The sequence below is a fragment of the Pelodiscus sinensis genome, chromosome 3 (genome assembly GCF_052426305.1).
Source record: "Pelodiscus sinensis isolate ZL-2025 chromosome 3, ASM5242630v1, whole genome shotgun sequence".
NCBI classification, from domain to species: Eukaryota; Metazoa; Chordata; order Testudines; family Trionychidae; genus Pelodiscus; species Pelodiscus sinensis.
Window position 1 is genome coordinate 130,310,332 of NC_143054.1, and position 12,770 is coordinate 130,323,101.

General features: G+C 37.7%; 1 protein-coding gene across 1 annotated transcript in view; it reads left to right on the top strand.

The window, feature by feature from the left end:
- Positions 1-12,770, top strand: part of RYR2 (ryanodine receptor 2) — a 646,972-nt gene that overhangs the window by 561,526 nt on the left and 72,676 nt on the right. Inside the window, exons 83-84 of the mRNA XM_089777369.1 lie at positions 1,572-1,648; positions 4,739-4,812. Of these exons, the coding sequence (XP_089633495.1) occupies positions 1,572-1,648; positions 4,739-4,812 (151 nt within the window). The remainder of the gene's footprint in view (positions 1-1,571; positions 1,649-4,738; positions 4,813-12,770) is intronic.

Sequence of the window (12,770 nt, forward strand, 5' to 3'; positions counted from 1 at the left end):
AAGGCCAAACTAATGAGCCTATTCAGAGTCTGTCATCCTATATATAGTGATAGGAAACAACAATCACTAACATCAGCACATTCAGAACTAAACACAAAATTTAGTGTTTGACTTAATATTCTGCTAGTTCATTCCGCATCACAGAATACTAGAATCACAGAATACTAGAACTGGAAGGGACCTTTAGAGGTCATCAAGTCCAGTTTCCTGCCCTCATGGTAGGATCAAGGACCATAGATCATCCCTGATAGACGTCTATCTAATCTGCTCTTAAATATCTTCAGTGATGGAGATTCCACATCCTCCCTAGGCAATCCCACAGACAGGCACTATGTTAATCATTTTCTCTAAGCTGGAAGGGAAGAAGGGAGGAGAAATTGTTATTTGTTTTTTAAAATATTTGGAAGATTCTCTGACATTTTGGTGATGACAGTTTAGATAGAATTTACAAGGAATGATAGTGCAACATCACAAATTCAGACTGAATTACTGTGGCATACCCTACCCACTATGGCAGTGATCTTTGTAAAAGGTATGGCCTGGAAGGTATCATTTAAGGTTTCTCAATCTGCTGGTCAAATATGTGGCAATATTGCATATGAAATTATAAGATTTGCCTGTAGGATATTCTTTACACATGTTCCAAATGGAGGTTGGCAAACACGTTTGTCTCAAACAAAAGAATGCATGCTCTGCTTATTTTGCATTTAAGCAGTAATCAGAGCATGAAGGAGGAGGAGAGGCAAAGGGAGTTCAAATAGGTGGGAAAATCAGACAAGAATATCCTTACATATATTCAATCTTCTGAATCTCAGCTGGAAATGTTTTCCAAGAGGAAGACTGACACTATCAAAAGGAGAAATAAATACCGTAAGGGACCATTCTCCTCTGGTCATCAATTCGCTGCACAAGACAGGCCAAAAAATGCTGCCATTCAACAGAAAAAGATGTTCTGTCCTAAGAAGTTTGTCTAGTAAGACTACAGTATTGAGAGATTATAGTAAGAAAAAATTTGTTTTCACTTTACCAGTTTGTTAAGTTAGACATTAGTTGCATTCTGTCTATATTTTTCTTTAATCATTTCTGACTTTTACACTTCATTATTTGTATTCACTTAAAATCTCTTTTTGGTGAAGAAATGTGTTTTACTATGTTATCTAATCCAGTGTGTTTAAATTGAGGTGTCTGGATAACTAATTGAAATAACAAATGGGCATACTGTTATCTTAAGAAATAACAGATGTAACATACGTTTGTGTTGTTCAGAAGAGGACTGGGCAGTATAGGACATATGTTTCTGGAGGAAAAGCTAAGACTGGAAGTGAGTTGTGGTTACCCTGCAATATAGACAAGGCTGGCAAGAGCCAGAGTGAAATCCAAGTGTAGCTGGCAGATTGCAGTTACACACAACCGCTCAGAGTGTGACTTGTATGCTAGAAAGCTGTGATTGGTTCGGGTGGGAGGTACTGCAGCAAGTTGTCATAAGCCACCCAAGATTACAATACAAATTAATGTAGAGCAACAGATGCCCAATGATTTAACATTTATTTTATCTGATTTATTTTCTGTAGAAAATGCTCGACTACCTCAAGGACAAAAAAGATGTAGGCTTCTTCCAGAGTCTTGCTGGTCTTATGCAGTCATGTAGGTAAGAAAATATCTATCATAATAAATCTATTATTTTGTATCTGGATTTTTTTTACAGGATTTGTAATATCAATAGAAGTTTTGAAGAATTACCTGGTGAAACAGAAAGGGTAAATATGCCAGAAGTGTACATACACACACACACACACACACACACACAATTTTTTTCTTTCATGTTCCTAGAGTTTTAATCGTATTAACCACTATGTCAAAGCAATATGGGTCTTTATAAATGATAACTGAAAAAATTAAACTGGTCTGCGCTAAGCACCCAGAAAGCCAGCCAGCCATACAGCAATGGGGCAAAAAATAAAATTCCAAATAGGCTTTGGGGGAAGAGAAAAGGAAGCTGCAATGACTACAGAGAGAAAATCCTTGCTTATAAGCCTTGAAAGTAGCCACAGAGAAACTGTTCTGGGGCTATGCTTATCTCCAACTTTCAGGCAGAATTGCACAAACAATTGTCTTTGAATGTTTGTACCCCACTTCTGAGCAACTATGACTAATTACACAGTTATCTTGCAGGCAGCTATGACATATTCCCTGATTTCAGTATATTCAATTCTTCCACTCTTATGACAAATAGTACCTTATTTTCTGAGTTGTCCCATTGATGTTTACAGGCTGTGAAAGCATTTGAAATGCCTGTTCACTGTTCTCCACTAACATTTGCACTATAGAGATACTGGATTTTGGTTGTTTTGTGCAAAGAGTACGTTATATTTGTGGCCTGTGATGCAACTCCATTTGATCTGGAGGTGAAGGTAGATTCTCTACCTTAAATATTTCCTTCCTTCATCTGCACATTGACTCTGGAACTCACCTACTCCCATCTTCCACCAGAACCCAAATGTGAATACCTTCAGGGAACTCTACAAGTGTCATTTCCCTAAGAATTTGAGGGAGGCCTCTGTGTAGGGAGAGAGTTGATAGAACTTTGGAAGGTGGAGAAGGGAATTAAGTTATTTGTTTTGGAGTGGACAGGAGGACTTCCTATAATCTTTTTGCAGGTTCAAGTTTCTGAATGTGTTTGCTCTAAGTAATATGCAATACATAAATAAATAAATACAATAATTCTAGAAAGATACTTGCATAGGAATTTAAAATTGAGCCCAGATCACTGTTTGGGTGTATCTAGACACCCTAGGGAGGCCTTTTTTCAAAAAAACTTCCTCTGCGTCTAGACTGCTGCCGCATTCTTTCAAAAGTAAATCGAAAGAACGCGGCAGCTTTTTCGACCGCAGAAAACCTTGTTTTCAAGGAAAAATGCTTTTTTTCTAAAGTGCTCTTTCAAAAAAAAGGCGCCATGTAGTGCAAGCTATGCTTTTGAAAGAAAGCATCCAGACTTGCTTTTTCGAAAGTACTGGTTATAGTCTAGATGCTCTTTTTTGAAAGAGGCTTTTTCGATGTAGCCTTACATAAGGACTGTTCTGTTCCAAGATGGTGAAAAGCACTCCTAATCCTGACTTATCTGGCTGCTGATTTTGCACCATATGTTGCATGACAGATGTCTCAGATCTTAGACTAACTAAAACCAAAATAGCCATTTAAGTATTTTTTTTATTAAAAGTGGAATATTTTGGGATAACAATGATGGTTATGAGGTGTTTAAAAAAATAAAGGTCAGTTTGGCAAATAACAAAATAAAAACCAAAGTGTTCATCAGAAAGTTATGAGCTGGGATTGCAGATCCTCACCTTTTTGTGTTAGCCAAACAATAAAATAGTTGTTTTAATGAGCATCTCTGAGGCAAGATGAGGGCCATCAACTAGGTGAATAGAATTATGATTAATGGAGCTATATGGTTCCTTCTCTGCGTGGTTCACAGGAGAGGAGGTTGTGAAGTAGGGTACAGTGGTCTAAATCCAAGGAAAGCAAGAGATAGAGCCATTATGGCATGAATTGTTACTTCCCCAAACCCAGAGAATCCCATGGCACGTTTTGCCCCACAGGGGCAATAATGGAGCTGGTGAGTAGATTGTCTACTTTAATGTTTCCTTCAGGTATCTGCAGATTGACAAGTGGAAACCCACATGATGATAATATTCCAAAACCAGTCTAATCTACAAGGGAGACACCTTTAGCTGTGTCCAGTTTGTAGCAGATGGTAGGGTGCTGGTGCCAGTGGTAACACAGCTCCTTCAGGAATTTGCTGCTTGCAGTCAGGCAATCTGGAGGTTGTTAGCAAACAGGCATCATTCCCCAGCCACTGAAAAATATTAAATTCAAACTTATTTGAAAATGTGTATTTAAAATACTTAGGTTTTTCCTAGAAAAATTTGAAATGAAATATGTTCACTTTCCATCCATACTGATTTTTTTCTCCCCCAAACAGGGAAAAAAGTTAAATATGTCATCAATAACAATAAAAATTCTATGGAAAAATGACTTTTTCTCCACACAAAAATAAACCCCATTTTTGATGGAAAAATAGTTCAGTCCAAAAAAAAAAAAATCTATCCATCCCCACCACAACAGTGTAGAGATGTTGGCGTGGTGCGCTGATGCCATCTGGATTTCTCAGTGATTCAGAGCACATCTGGATCAGATAGAACTTTAATCACCCTCATGCACTAAAATGACTTGAAAATATATTAAAAAATTGGGTGATATGGCAGTGCTGTTACAATGACCGTCATACAGCACTACTGACCTGTGTTTGGGTGTACACAGCTCTACAATTTCCAATAATCAATGGGGAATATATTTACACCCAAATAATAATATCCGTTTTATGAAATGAGACACACGCAAATAATATGGCTATACTTTCTTTTTCAGTAACTACTAATGAGCTACATTTTACTATCATTTACACAATAAATTCAACATAATTTAATTGGCATAATGACATTTCCCCGAATGTCTAGCTGTTTAACTTAGAGCTGAATTTAGCCCATTATTTAAAAGAAAGGTATGCCTGGCTTTAGTAACATTATGTTTCAGTTATCTCCTTAACTCCATTTTCCATCTTTCAGCTAAGAAGATGGAAAATATTTCTAAGGTTAATTCCATAATTTTTAAAATCCAACAAGATAAAATACTGGATTTAGCAAATAATCTAAATGCTATATTGCTTTTCTCATTGCAGTGTTCTTGACCTAAATGCATTTGAACGCCAAAACAAAGCAGAGGGCCTTGGCATGGTGACAGAAGAAGGATCAGGTATTATCATCTTATGAAAATGACTTTTTTTATGGTTCTTCATCAAAGCTGCATAGTTAAAGACCCTTGTTAAATCTTCACCAAGATGTTTAAGGGTGGAGTTAAGAGATTATTGCTTATAATTTAACTGGCCTACTTTAGACTCCAGTAGTCCTAAGCAATCACTAGAGCAGGTCTGAGAGTGAAGGAATGTCTCAAAGGAATGCAGTGTATCATTTTGAAGTAGCAAAGAAAATATGAGTCAACTTGAAAAGAGATTCCAGTCACACATAGCAGTGTTCATGTCAAACACTTTAGAAATCCCTAACCAAGGTCAGCAAAAATAAAGTAAAGGGCTCCCAACTGATTTGTTGTTTAATCTCTGGTTGAATGAAAAATAGACAATGTAATAAACAATAAATTAAATATCAGAGGTCACAGGAATAGTAGCTGATGTTCGAAGAACATTTGTTGTTAAAGTTTCTGTTTTACAAGTATTTCTGTGTGATTTGTCTTTTGGGAAATATTCTGTTATTTTATTTTTACTTATGATTTTGAACCAATTTGGGTTTTTTAATTTCTGTGTTGTCAATTCATTGTTAGTTTCTTTATTCGTTCTGTCATCCTGTTACTGTGGTTGTCTGGAACCATTAGGTGTATTTTTATGTGATTAGTAGTGCTACCAAAGCACATTTTCTCTATTCCCAATTACATTCTTCATTCATAATATTTTTGAGTGTTTATACCCTCCAACTAATTAATCCTTTTACATGTTTTTATTCTTAAAAACAAGGAAAAAAAGCTTGACTGCATATTCATTATTATATTTTGGGGTTCATAATTCACCACATATGTCATTGGCTATTGTGCCTGTAGCTGTTTTACATGTCATATTTCTCCATTGTTTAAGTGCCTTTAAGACAGATCACAAGTATTTTTCTAAAATTATTCTCTTCCATTGAAAGTCCTCTCACAGCGTAATAAATTGTAGGTCCTTCTTGCCTGCCTCATTTGAATAGTCTCATTAAAGTCAATTTACAGGACTAAACTCTGGCCCATGACTCTGGATTGTGCACTGATGAAGTGTTGTCTGGCTTATAAGGCATAGGCTGGCATGACCATTGCTTTCATGTTTCTCTGCAAATTATTTACCAGAATGTTTGAACATTCTGGGCATAATTTCCATTATTGGATATTTTAAAACTATTATTCATAATTTTGGCTCTTGAAATGGGCTTTTTTGATACAGGATCATTTTTCTTTTAATCATTTGGCAAAGCTATTAGAAATTACAAATTTTGCATGTAACTATTAACTCTTTGCCAATTGCGTAAGTGACTCTTCTGATATCAGGGTATTTTCATGCTTCCTCATTTGAAGACTTTTGTTTGTTTGTATTTGTATTTGATCTTTCTCTTAAGTGCAGAACTATTTTGCCAGAACCAATACTGAGTATGTTTTATATCTGCTAAAAAATATCTCAACTTTTTTCTTTTTTCTTGTTGTCTTTTCTTTGAACTAAATGTCCTGTCCTCCCTCAGTCCTCACTCATGAGCGTGGTAATTATTAAAAACAAGCTGCCTTTTATTTATTTTTTTCCTGTTGTTAAGCTTTGTGTCAGCACTGTACAGCTCCTGAACACCATTAATTTGTTTTTGTCCTATGAGGCTTTTAAATAAGTGGATTATTTTCTATTATTATTATAATCATGTAGTCCAAACTTTTGTGTTTTTATGCCAACTTTCCCCACTTCTTTGTTTTTCCTCCCTTTCTCAGGATTTGAACAGTAACTGGCACACTAGATGTAAGAGCAGCAAGCTTTTTTTTTTTTAATTTCTTTTTAATTTCTTTTTTTGTTTGGTTGTGTTTTTTTTAGTGGGCCCAGTATTTGCAATGGTTGGATGTTTAAAAAAAGTATCTATCTGTATAGTCAAACCCTTGTGCTGTAGTCCTCATGTAGTATTTTGTTGTGTATTTAATGTGGCTTTATTGCTACATTGATTTGTGCAATCACAGGAAATCAGTGGTGGATCCAGAGAGAGCTGGAGGCTGGGATAGAAAGGAGAGGTTGGCTGCCATTGGCTAGTTTTACACTATGCAGTCAGAATTTATTTTCTACTTCAATACTTGCCAAAGTAGCCAGTAGTTTAAAAACAAAAAACAACCTCCACTATTTCTTTTCAGAGTTCCATTAGGACATTACTTGTATTCCTGATATTTTGCCACTTTATTGAGAGCTAATTCATGCAACAGAGAAAATGTGTCCCCCTTAGAGGCAAAGGCTAATAATAATTCATTTGTCACTGAGCGCACAGTCTTAAATCACACTGACTAGGAATTAAAGGCAGTCCAGTGCCAATTGATATTAGTGCCTAATAGCATTACAAAAGTTCAGCCATTGTGTCTGGAGGAGAAAACATAGATCCTGATGTGAATGACTCTTAGACATTCTCGATTTTATGATATGCTGAGGTCACATGACTGCTAGCAATCTACAAATACCCATCTAAAAAGTCATTCCAAGAGAGCACCAAAGTTCAGATTGGATGACCCAGGGAGAAAGTATTTTTTCCATTCCATTTTACAGGACAGACACTTACACTAAAATTCAGGAACGTGGTTGGTTGATAGGGGATCAGAGTACACACTGTACCCTGTTCCTTACTACTACATTGCAGAAATTTAACAATGAGTTGTTAGCTTGTTATTACTGGCTATGAGCCTGAATCAGTTTTCACTCACTTTTAAAATCTCCCATTGGCTTCAATGGGAGAAGCATTTGTAGTAGCAGAGTTCTTGAAAACTCAGTTTCTTTCCGCAACTCCACGTTGGCATTAGGCAGAAAATCCTACAGTGAGTCCAGATGGATGTAAGATTTGTTGCCCTTTCCCAACTCTTCTCTTTGTGCTATCCCATCTAAGCTCCTTGTCCTGATATCTCTTTCACTAGTATCACTTTCCTTACAAAATCCTGGAACCCCCACTGGTAAAAACACTGATGGTTCTTCAGCAAATACGTTCTTTCTTGTTTTTGTGATGTACTTAATGTTGTATCTCTTCTATGTATATTCGTTTTGATGGTTTTGTTTGTTTTACAAGAAAAAGGTTCAAAACCAAAGTTGCACAAATGTTCATTATCCCATCTGATGGTTTTTCATTTTTCATTGAACACTCTCAATCTGTGCTGTTTTACCATGCACATGGTAACCTTGAAAGTGCAATTTTTCTCTCCATCCAAAGCCTTTACTTTAGTTGACAGATAATGGAATGCATTTAAGTTGTTTCATCTATGCTTGTGTTACCTTGCTGTTATTGGGCACTCTTATAGTACAGGATTTCTTTTTCTTTTAATTAGATGTCACAAAGAAACTTGAATATGCTCTTGGGTCAGAATGATTTTTTCTAAATCCGATTCACAATTAGCTGTTGAGGCAATTTCTGTGCAGACTACTTGACATTTGAAACACAAACCCTCCTATAAGACTTAATATTGTTTGCATAAAATCATTATTATTGTTTGAAATGAATAGTTAAATAAATCAAATTTACTATGCAACAGGGAAAAGAGAGTTCGGGTCAGCCTGCTGGAGTTTTGCTTTAGCCAAATACCATATTCCTTAAAATAGAAATCACTTTAAAATCTGTTAAGGTATGTCTACACAGCAAAGTTATTTTTAAATAACAGCCCTTATTTCGAAATAACTTTCCTAACATCTACACAGCCAAACCGCTATTTTGAAAAAAATTCAAAATAGCGGAGCACTTATTTCAAATTTGGTAAACCTCATTCTACGAGAAATAATGTCAAATTCGAAATAGCTATTTCAAAATAAGTGCTGTGTAGACACATATTTTGAAATAGGGGGCCCCCAGCCTTCCCAGGGTGCCCTGCTGGCCACTCCAGCCTCAACCAAGAACACTCCCCCGCCCCCCCCCCCCACCGGAGCCCTTAAAGGGGTCAGAGCCCTTAAAGTCACTGCCCCTGATCCAGTGGCCCCAAAACATGAGCCAGCAATCCACTGGCAGCCAGACCTCCACCACTCCCCAGGAGCAGTCTGACAGCTCCCAGGAGCCTGCCAGGGCCCAGAGAAGGCAAGCGCCTTCCTGGTCCAGGGTAGAGATCATGGACCTTATTCAGGTTTGGGTGGGATGCCCCCAACGTCTATGATCTCTGCACCAGATGGAGGAATGCGGCTGTCTAGGGCACGATAGCTGCCAGCCTGGCCACCAAAGGCCACATGCGAACCCAGGAGCAGGTTCTCAGGAAAATCAAGTTGGTCCGGAGAGACCCCCATGCCTGTGTCCTGAGCTTCCCCTCCCCCTTCTTTCCCTTGTTTCTCCCTTCCTGCTCCCTCCTCCCAGGTTTCCTCCTCCCCCTCCTTCCCTCTCTCCTCCCCTCTTCTGCCTACTTTCCCCAGCCTCACCAGAGTTTCATCCCCCCCCCCAGTTTTGTTAAATAAAGACAGTTTGTGTTTATGAAAAAAATGTATTTTATTTTACATCAGAAAGGGGGGGAGAGGTAAGTGGAAAGATGTGAGGGAGGAATGAGGCCCAAGCCCCCAGTGGGGCAGACCAGGGAGACTGTTAGTGCTCTTCAGGGTGGAAGCTCTCCCGCAGGGCCTCCTGGATACTGACAGGCCCCTGATGGACCTCCCAGATGGCAGCCTGCAGAATGTGCAACCAGGCTTGCAGCAACGCGTACAAGAGGAGCACCAGAGTACACAGGGGCAGCTCTGGCTCCATGTTGCAGAGTGCTGTGGTGTCCCGAGTGAGGGCAATCAGAGCATGCAGAGACAAAATGCTTTGTTGTCCTTCATTGAGGTAGGCAAGCAAGCAGAGAAATCTGAGAACTGGCTGTCTGGGGAGGGGGTTGGGTCCCTTTAAGGGCAGGCCTCAGATAACCTCAGGCAGCAGCCACATAAAGTAACTCCTGACCTGATGCCCTGCCGGACCTCGTTCCAGCCGTCCTTAAATGCGATTCAGCATCCACTCAGTGTGGATGCGCTATTTCAAAATGTATGTTGTTTTTAGCTGCGTTATTTCGAAATAAGCTATTTCAAATTAACTATTTTGAAATACCACTGTAGTTTCATTTGAAAACTTTAAACTGCTTTACAAACAGGCCTCACAACCCTCTGTATGTGTACATCTACACAGCAGGGCTAAAGTAGAATTAAGCTATGCATCTTCAGTTAAGTCAATTGCATAGCTTAAGTCGAAATAGCTTAATTTGGCTTTTGGTGCTGTCTACACAGCAGGAAGTTGAAGGAAGAACACTCTTCCTTCGGCTTCCTTTACTCCTTGTGAAATGAGGGAGTCAGAGTAAGAAGTCCTCCAGTCCAAAATTATTGCGAAATAAAGGCTTGTAGTGTAGATGCACACACTGTTATTTCAGAATAACATCAGTTACTTTGAAATAACTCTGCTGTGTAGACGTACCCTAAGGTAGATAACCATAAGAATGCCCATTTTATAGAGGGATCAATAAAACAGTGAAATTAAGCAATTTCCCCAAGATGACGCAGAAAATCATGTCATTAAATTGGAAAAAGAATCCAGAAGTTCTGACTTCCACTTTTTTCCTTTAACCATCAAACTTTGCAGATGACCTGTTCAGAGTTTCAACAGACGATTACTGAGAAGTCACCTTAAAAACATAGGTTGACTACAATTACCTAAGATTGATTTTATTTTAACTGGAGTTGATATTCATATTCTTCATTTAATACAATTTATAAAATGTACTAAATAGTAGCATGCTGGAAAAGATTTAGAAGAACTTATTTACTAACTGAAAATAGATTTTCAGACCCATTTTTCATTTCATGGACCCTTTTGTGACTCTTGCCCTTTGTTAGAGGAATACTATAATTGCATTTGACTTGAGAGACAGTTTTAGAGTACTGCCATGGAATTTAAAATTGCAAAGGATAACAATACTTTATTTCTGATGCCTGAGAGTATTTGTCATGTACTACAATGTCACCTTTAGTTCAAGGCCAGTTTATTTTTATCATCAGAAGACCCACAAATTCCCAAAGCGGAGTTTCTAAGAAAGGACACTTACATGGTAGTTGAGGGCTTCACAAGTAAAACTCTATCATTCTGTTCTAGATTCATAATGGAAACTCACAATAAATACATGTTTTCTTGGCAGCACTAAATAATCCATGAGTTTTAAACTATAAAATAGAATGAGGTTTTGAAGCTATGCATAAAACTATTGTTAAAATTGTTATTTTTAGAATGGTGTTCTTTAAGAATGTAAGAATGGTTATACTGGGTCAGACCAATGGTCCATCTAGCCCAGGGACCTGCATTTCTTCAGTGGCCAATGCCAGGTGTTTCAGGGGGAAAGAGCAGAATAATCCTGATCCTTCCTCTGACATCCATTCCCAATTTCTGGAAAACAGAGTCTAGAGATACTTTAGAGCATGATTTGCATCCCTGCCCATTCTGGCTGGTAGTCATTGATGGAGCCATTTTCCATGAACTTATTTAGTGCTTTTTTGAATCCTGTAATAATACGAGCCTTCTCAGTATCCTCTGATAAAGAGTTTTACAGGTTATCTGCATTGTGTGAAGAAATACTAACTTTTGTTTGTTTTAAACCTGCTGTTTATTAGTTTTATGAGAGAGTAGCAAATCCTTGTTTATTTTCTGCACATCAGTCATGATTTTATAGACCTCTCTCATATTCCCTCCTTAGTCATCTCTATTCCAAACTGAAAAGTCCCAGTTTTATTAATCTTTCCTTTCTACAGAAGCTGTTACAAACCCCTAATCATTTTTGTTGTCCTTTTCTGTACCTTTTGCGATTCCAATGTATCTTTTTGAGATGGGGTGACCACGTCTGCACACAAAGTATTTAAGATGTTGGTATATCATGGATTTATACAGAGGCAATATGTTATTTCCTATGTTGTTATATAATCCCTAAACTATTAGATTTTTTAATTGCTAGAGCACTTTGAGTGGATATTTTAAGAGAACTACCCACAATGACTCTAAGGTTTGTTTCTTGAGTGCTAACAGCTGATTTAGATCGCATCATTTTATATGTGTAGTCAGGATTATGTTTTCCAATGTGCATTACTTTACATTTATCAAAACTGAATTTCATTTGTTATTTTGTTGCCCCACCACCCAGCTTTATGAGATCCTGTTGTAACTCTTAGTTAAATCCAAAGTAGGCTATAATCTTGATAGATTTTTTTTATCATCTACAGATTTTGCCACCTCACTGTTTATCACTTTTTCTAGATCATTTATGAACATTTAGAATAGGATTGATCACAATATAGACCCCAGGGATCACTATTTCCTTTTTTTCATTCTGAAAACTGACCATTTATCCTTAGCCTTTATTTTCTATGTTTTAACCAGTCACTGATCCATGAGAGTCCCTTGACTCTTATCCCATGGCAAATTGTTTTGCTTAAGAGTCTTTCTTGAGGAACCTTGTCAAAAGTTTTCTGAAAATCTAAACACACTTACATTCACTGGATCCCCTTTGCCTGCATGCTTGTGGACCTTCTCAGAGTATTCCGGTAAATTAGTGAGGCATAATTTCTCTTTACAAAAACCGTGTATTCATGGATGTGTCTGATAATTCTGTTCTTAATTTCAACCACTTTTCCTAGTGCTGAAGGTAGGCTTATTGGCCTTTAATTGGTCCACACCGGGAGCCTTTTTAAAAAATTTGCATCACATTAGCTATCCTTCAGTCATCTGGTACAGAAGCTGATTTAAATGATAGATTATATACCACAGTTAGTAGTTCTGCAGTTTCACATTTGAGTTTTTTCAGAACTCTTGGGTATATACCATCTGGTCGTGGTGACTTTTTATTGTTTTATTTATCAATTTATTCCAAAACCTCCTCTAATGACTCCTCAATCTGGGACAGTTCCTCGGATCTGTTACCTAGAAAGAATGTCTCAGGTTCTCACTTACATCCCTGGCCATGAAGACTGATGC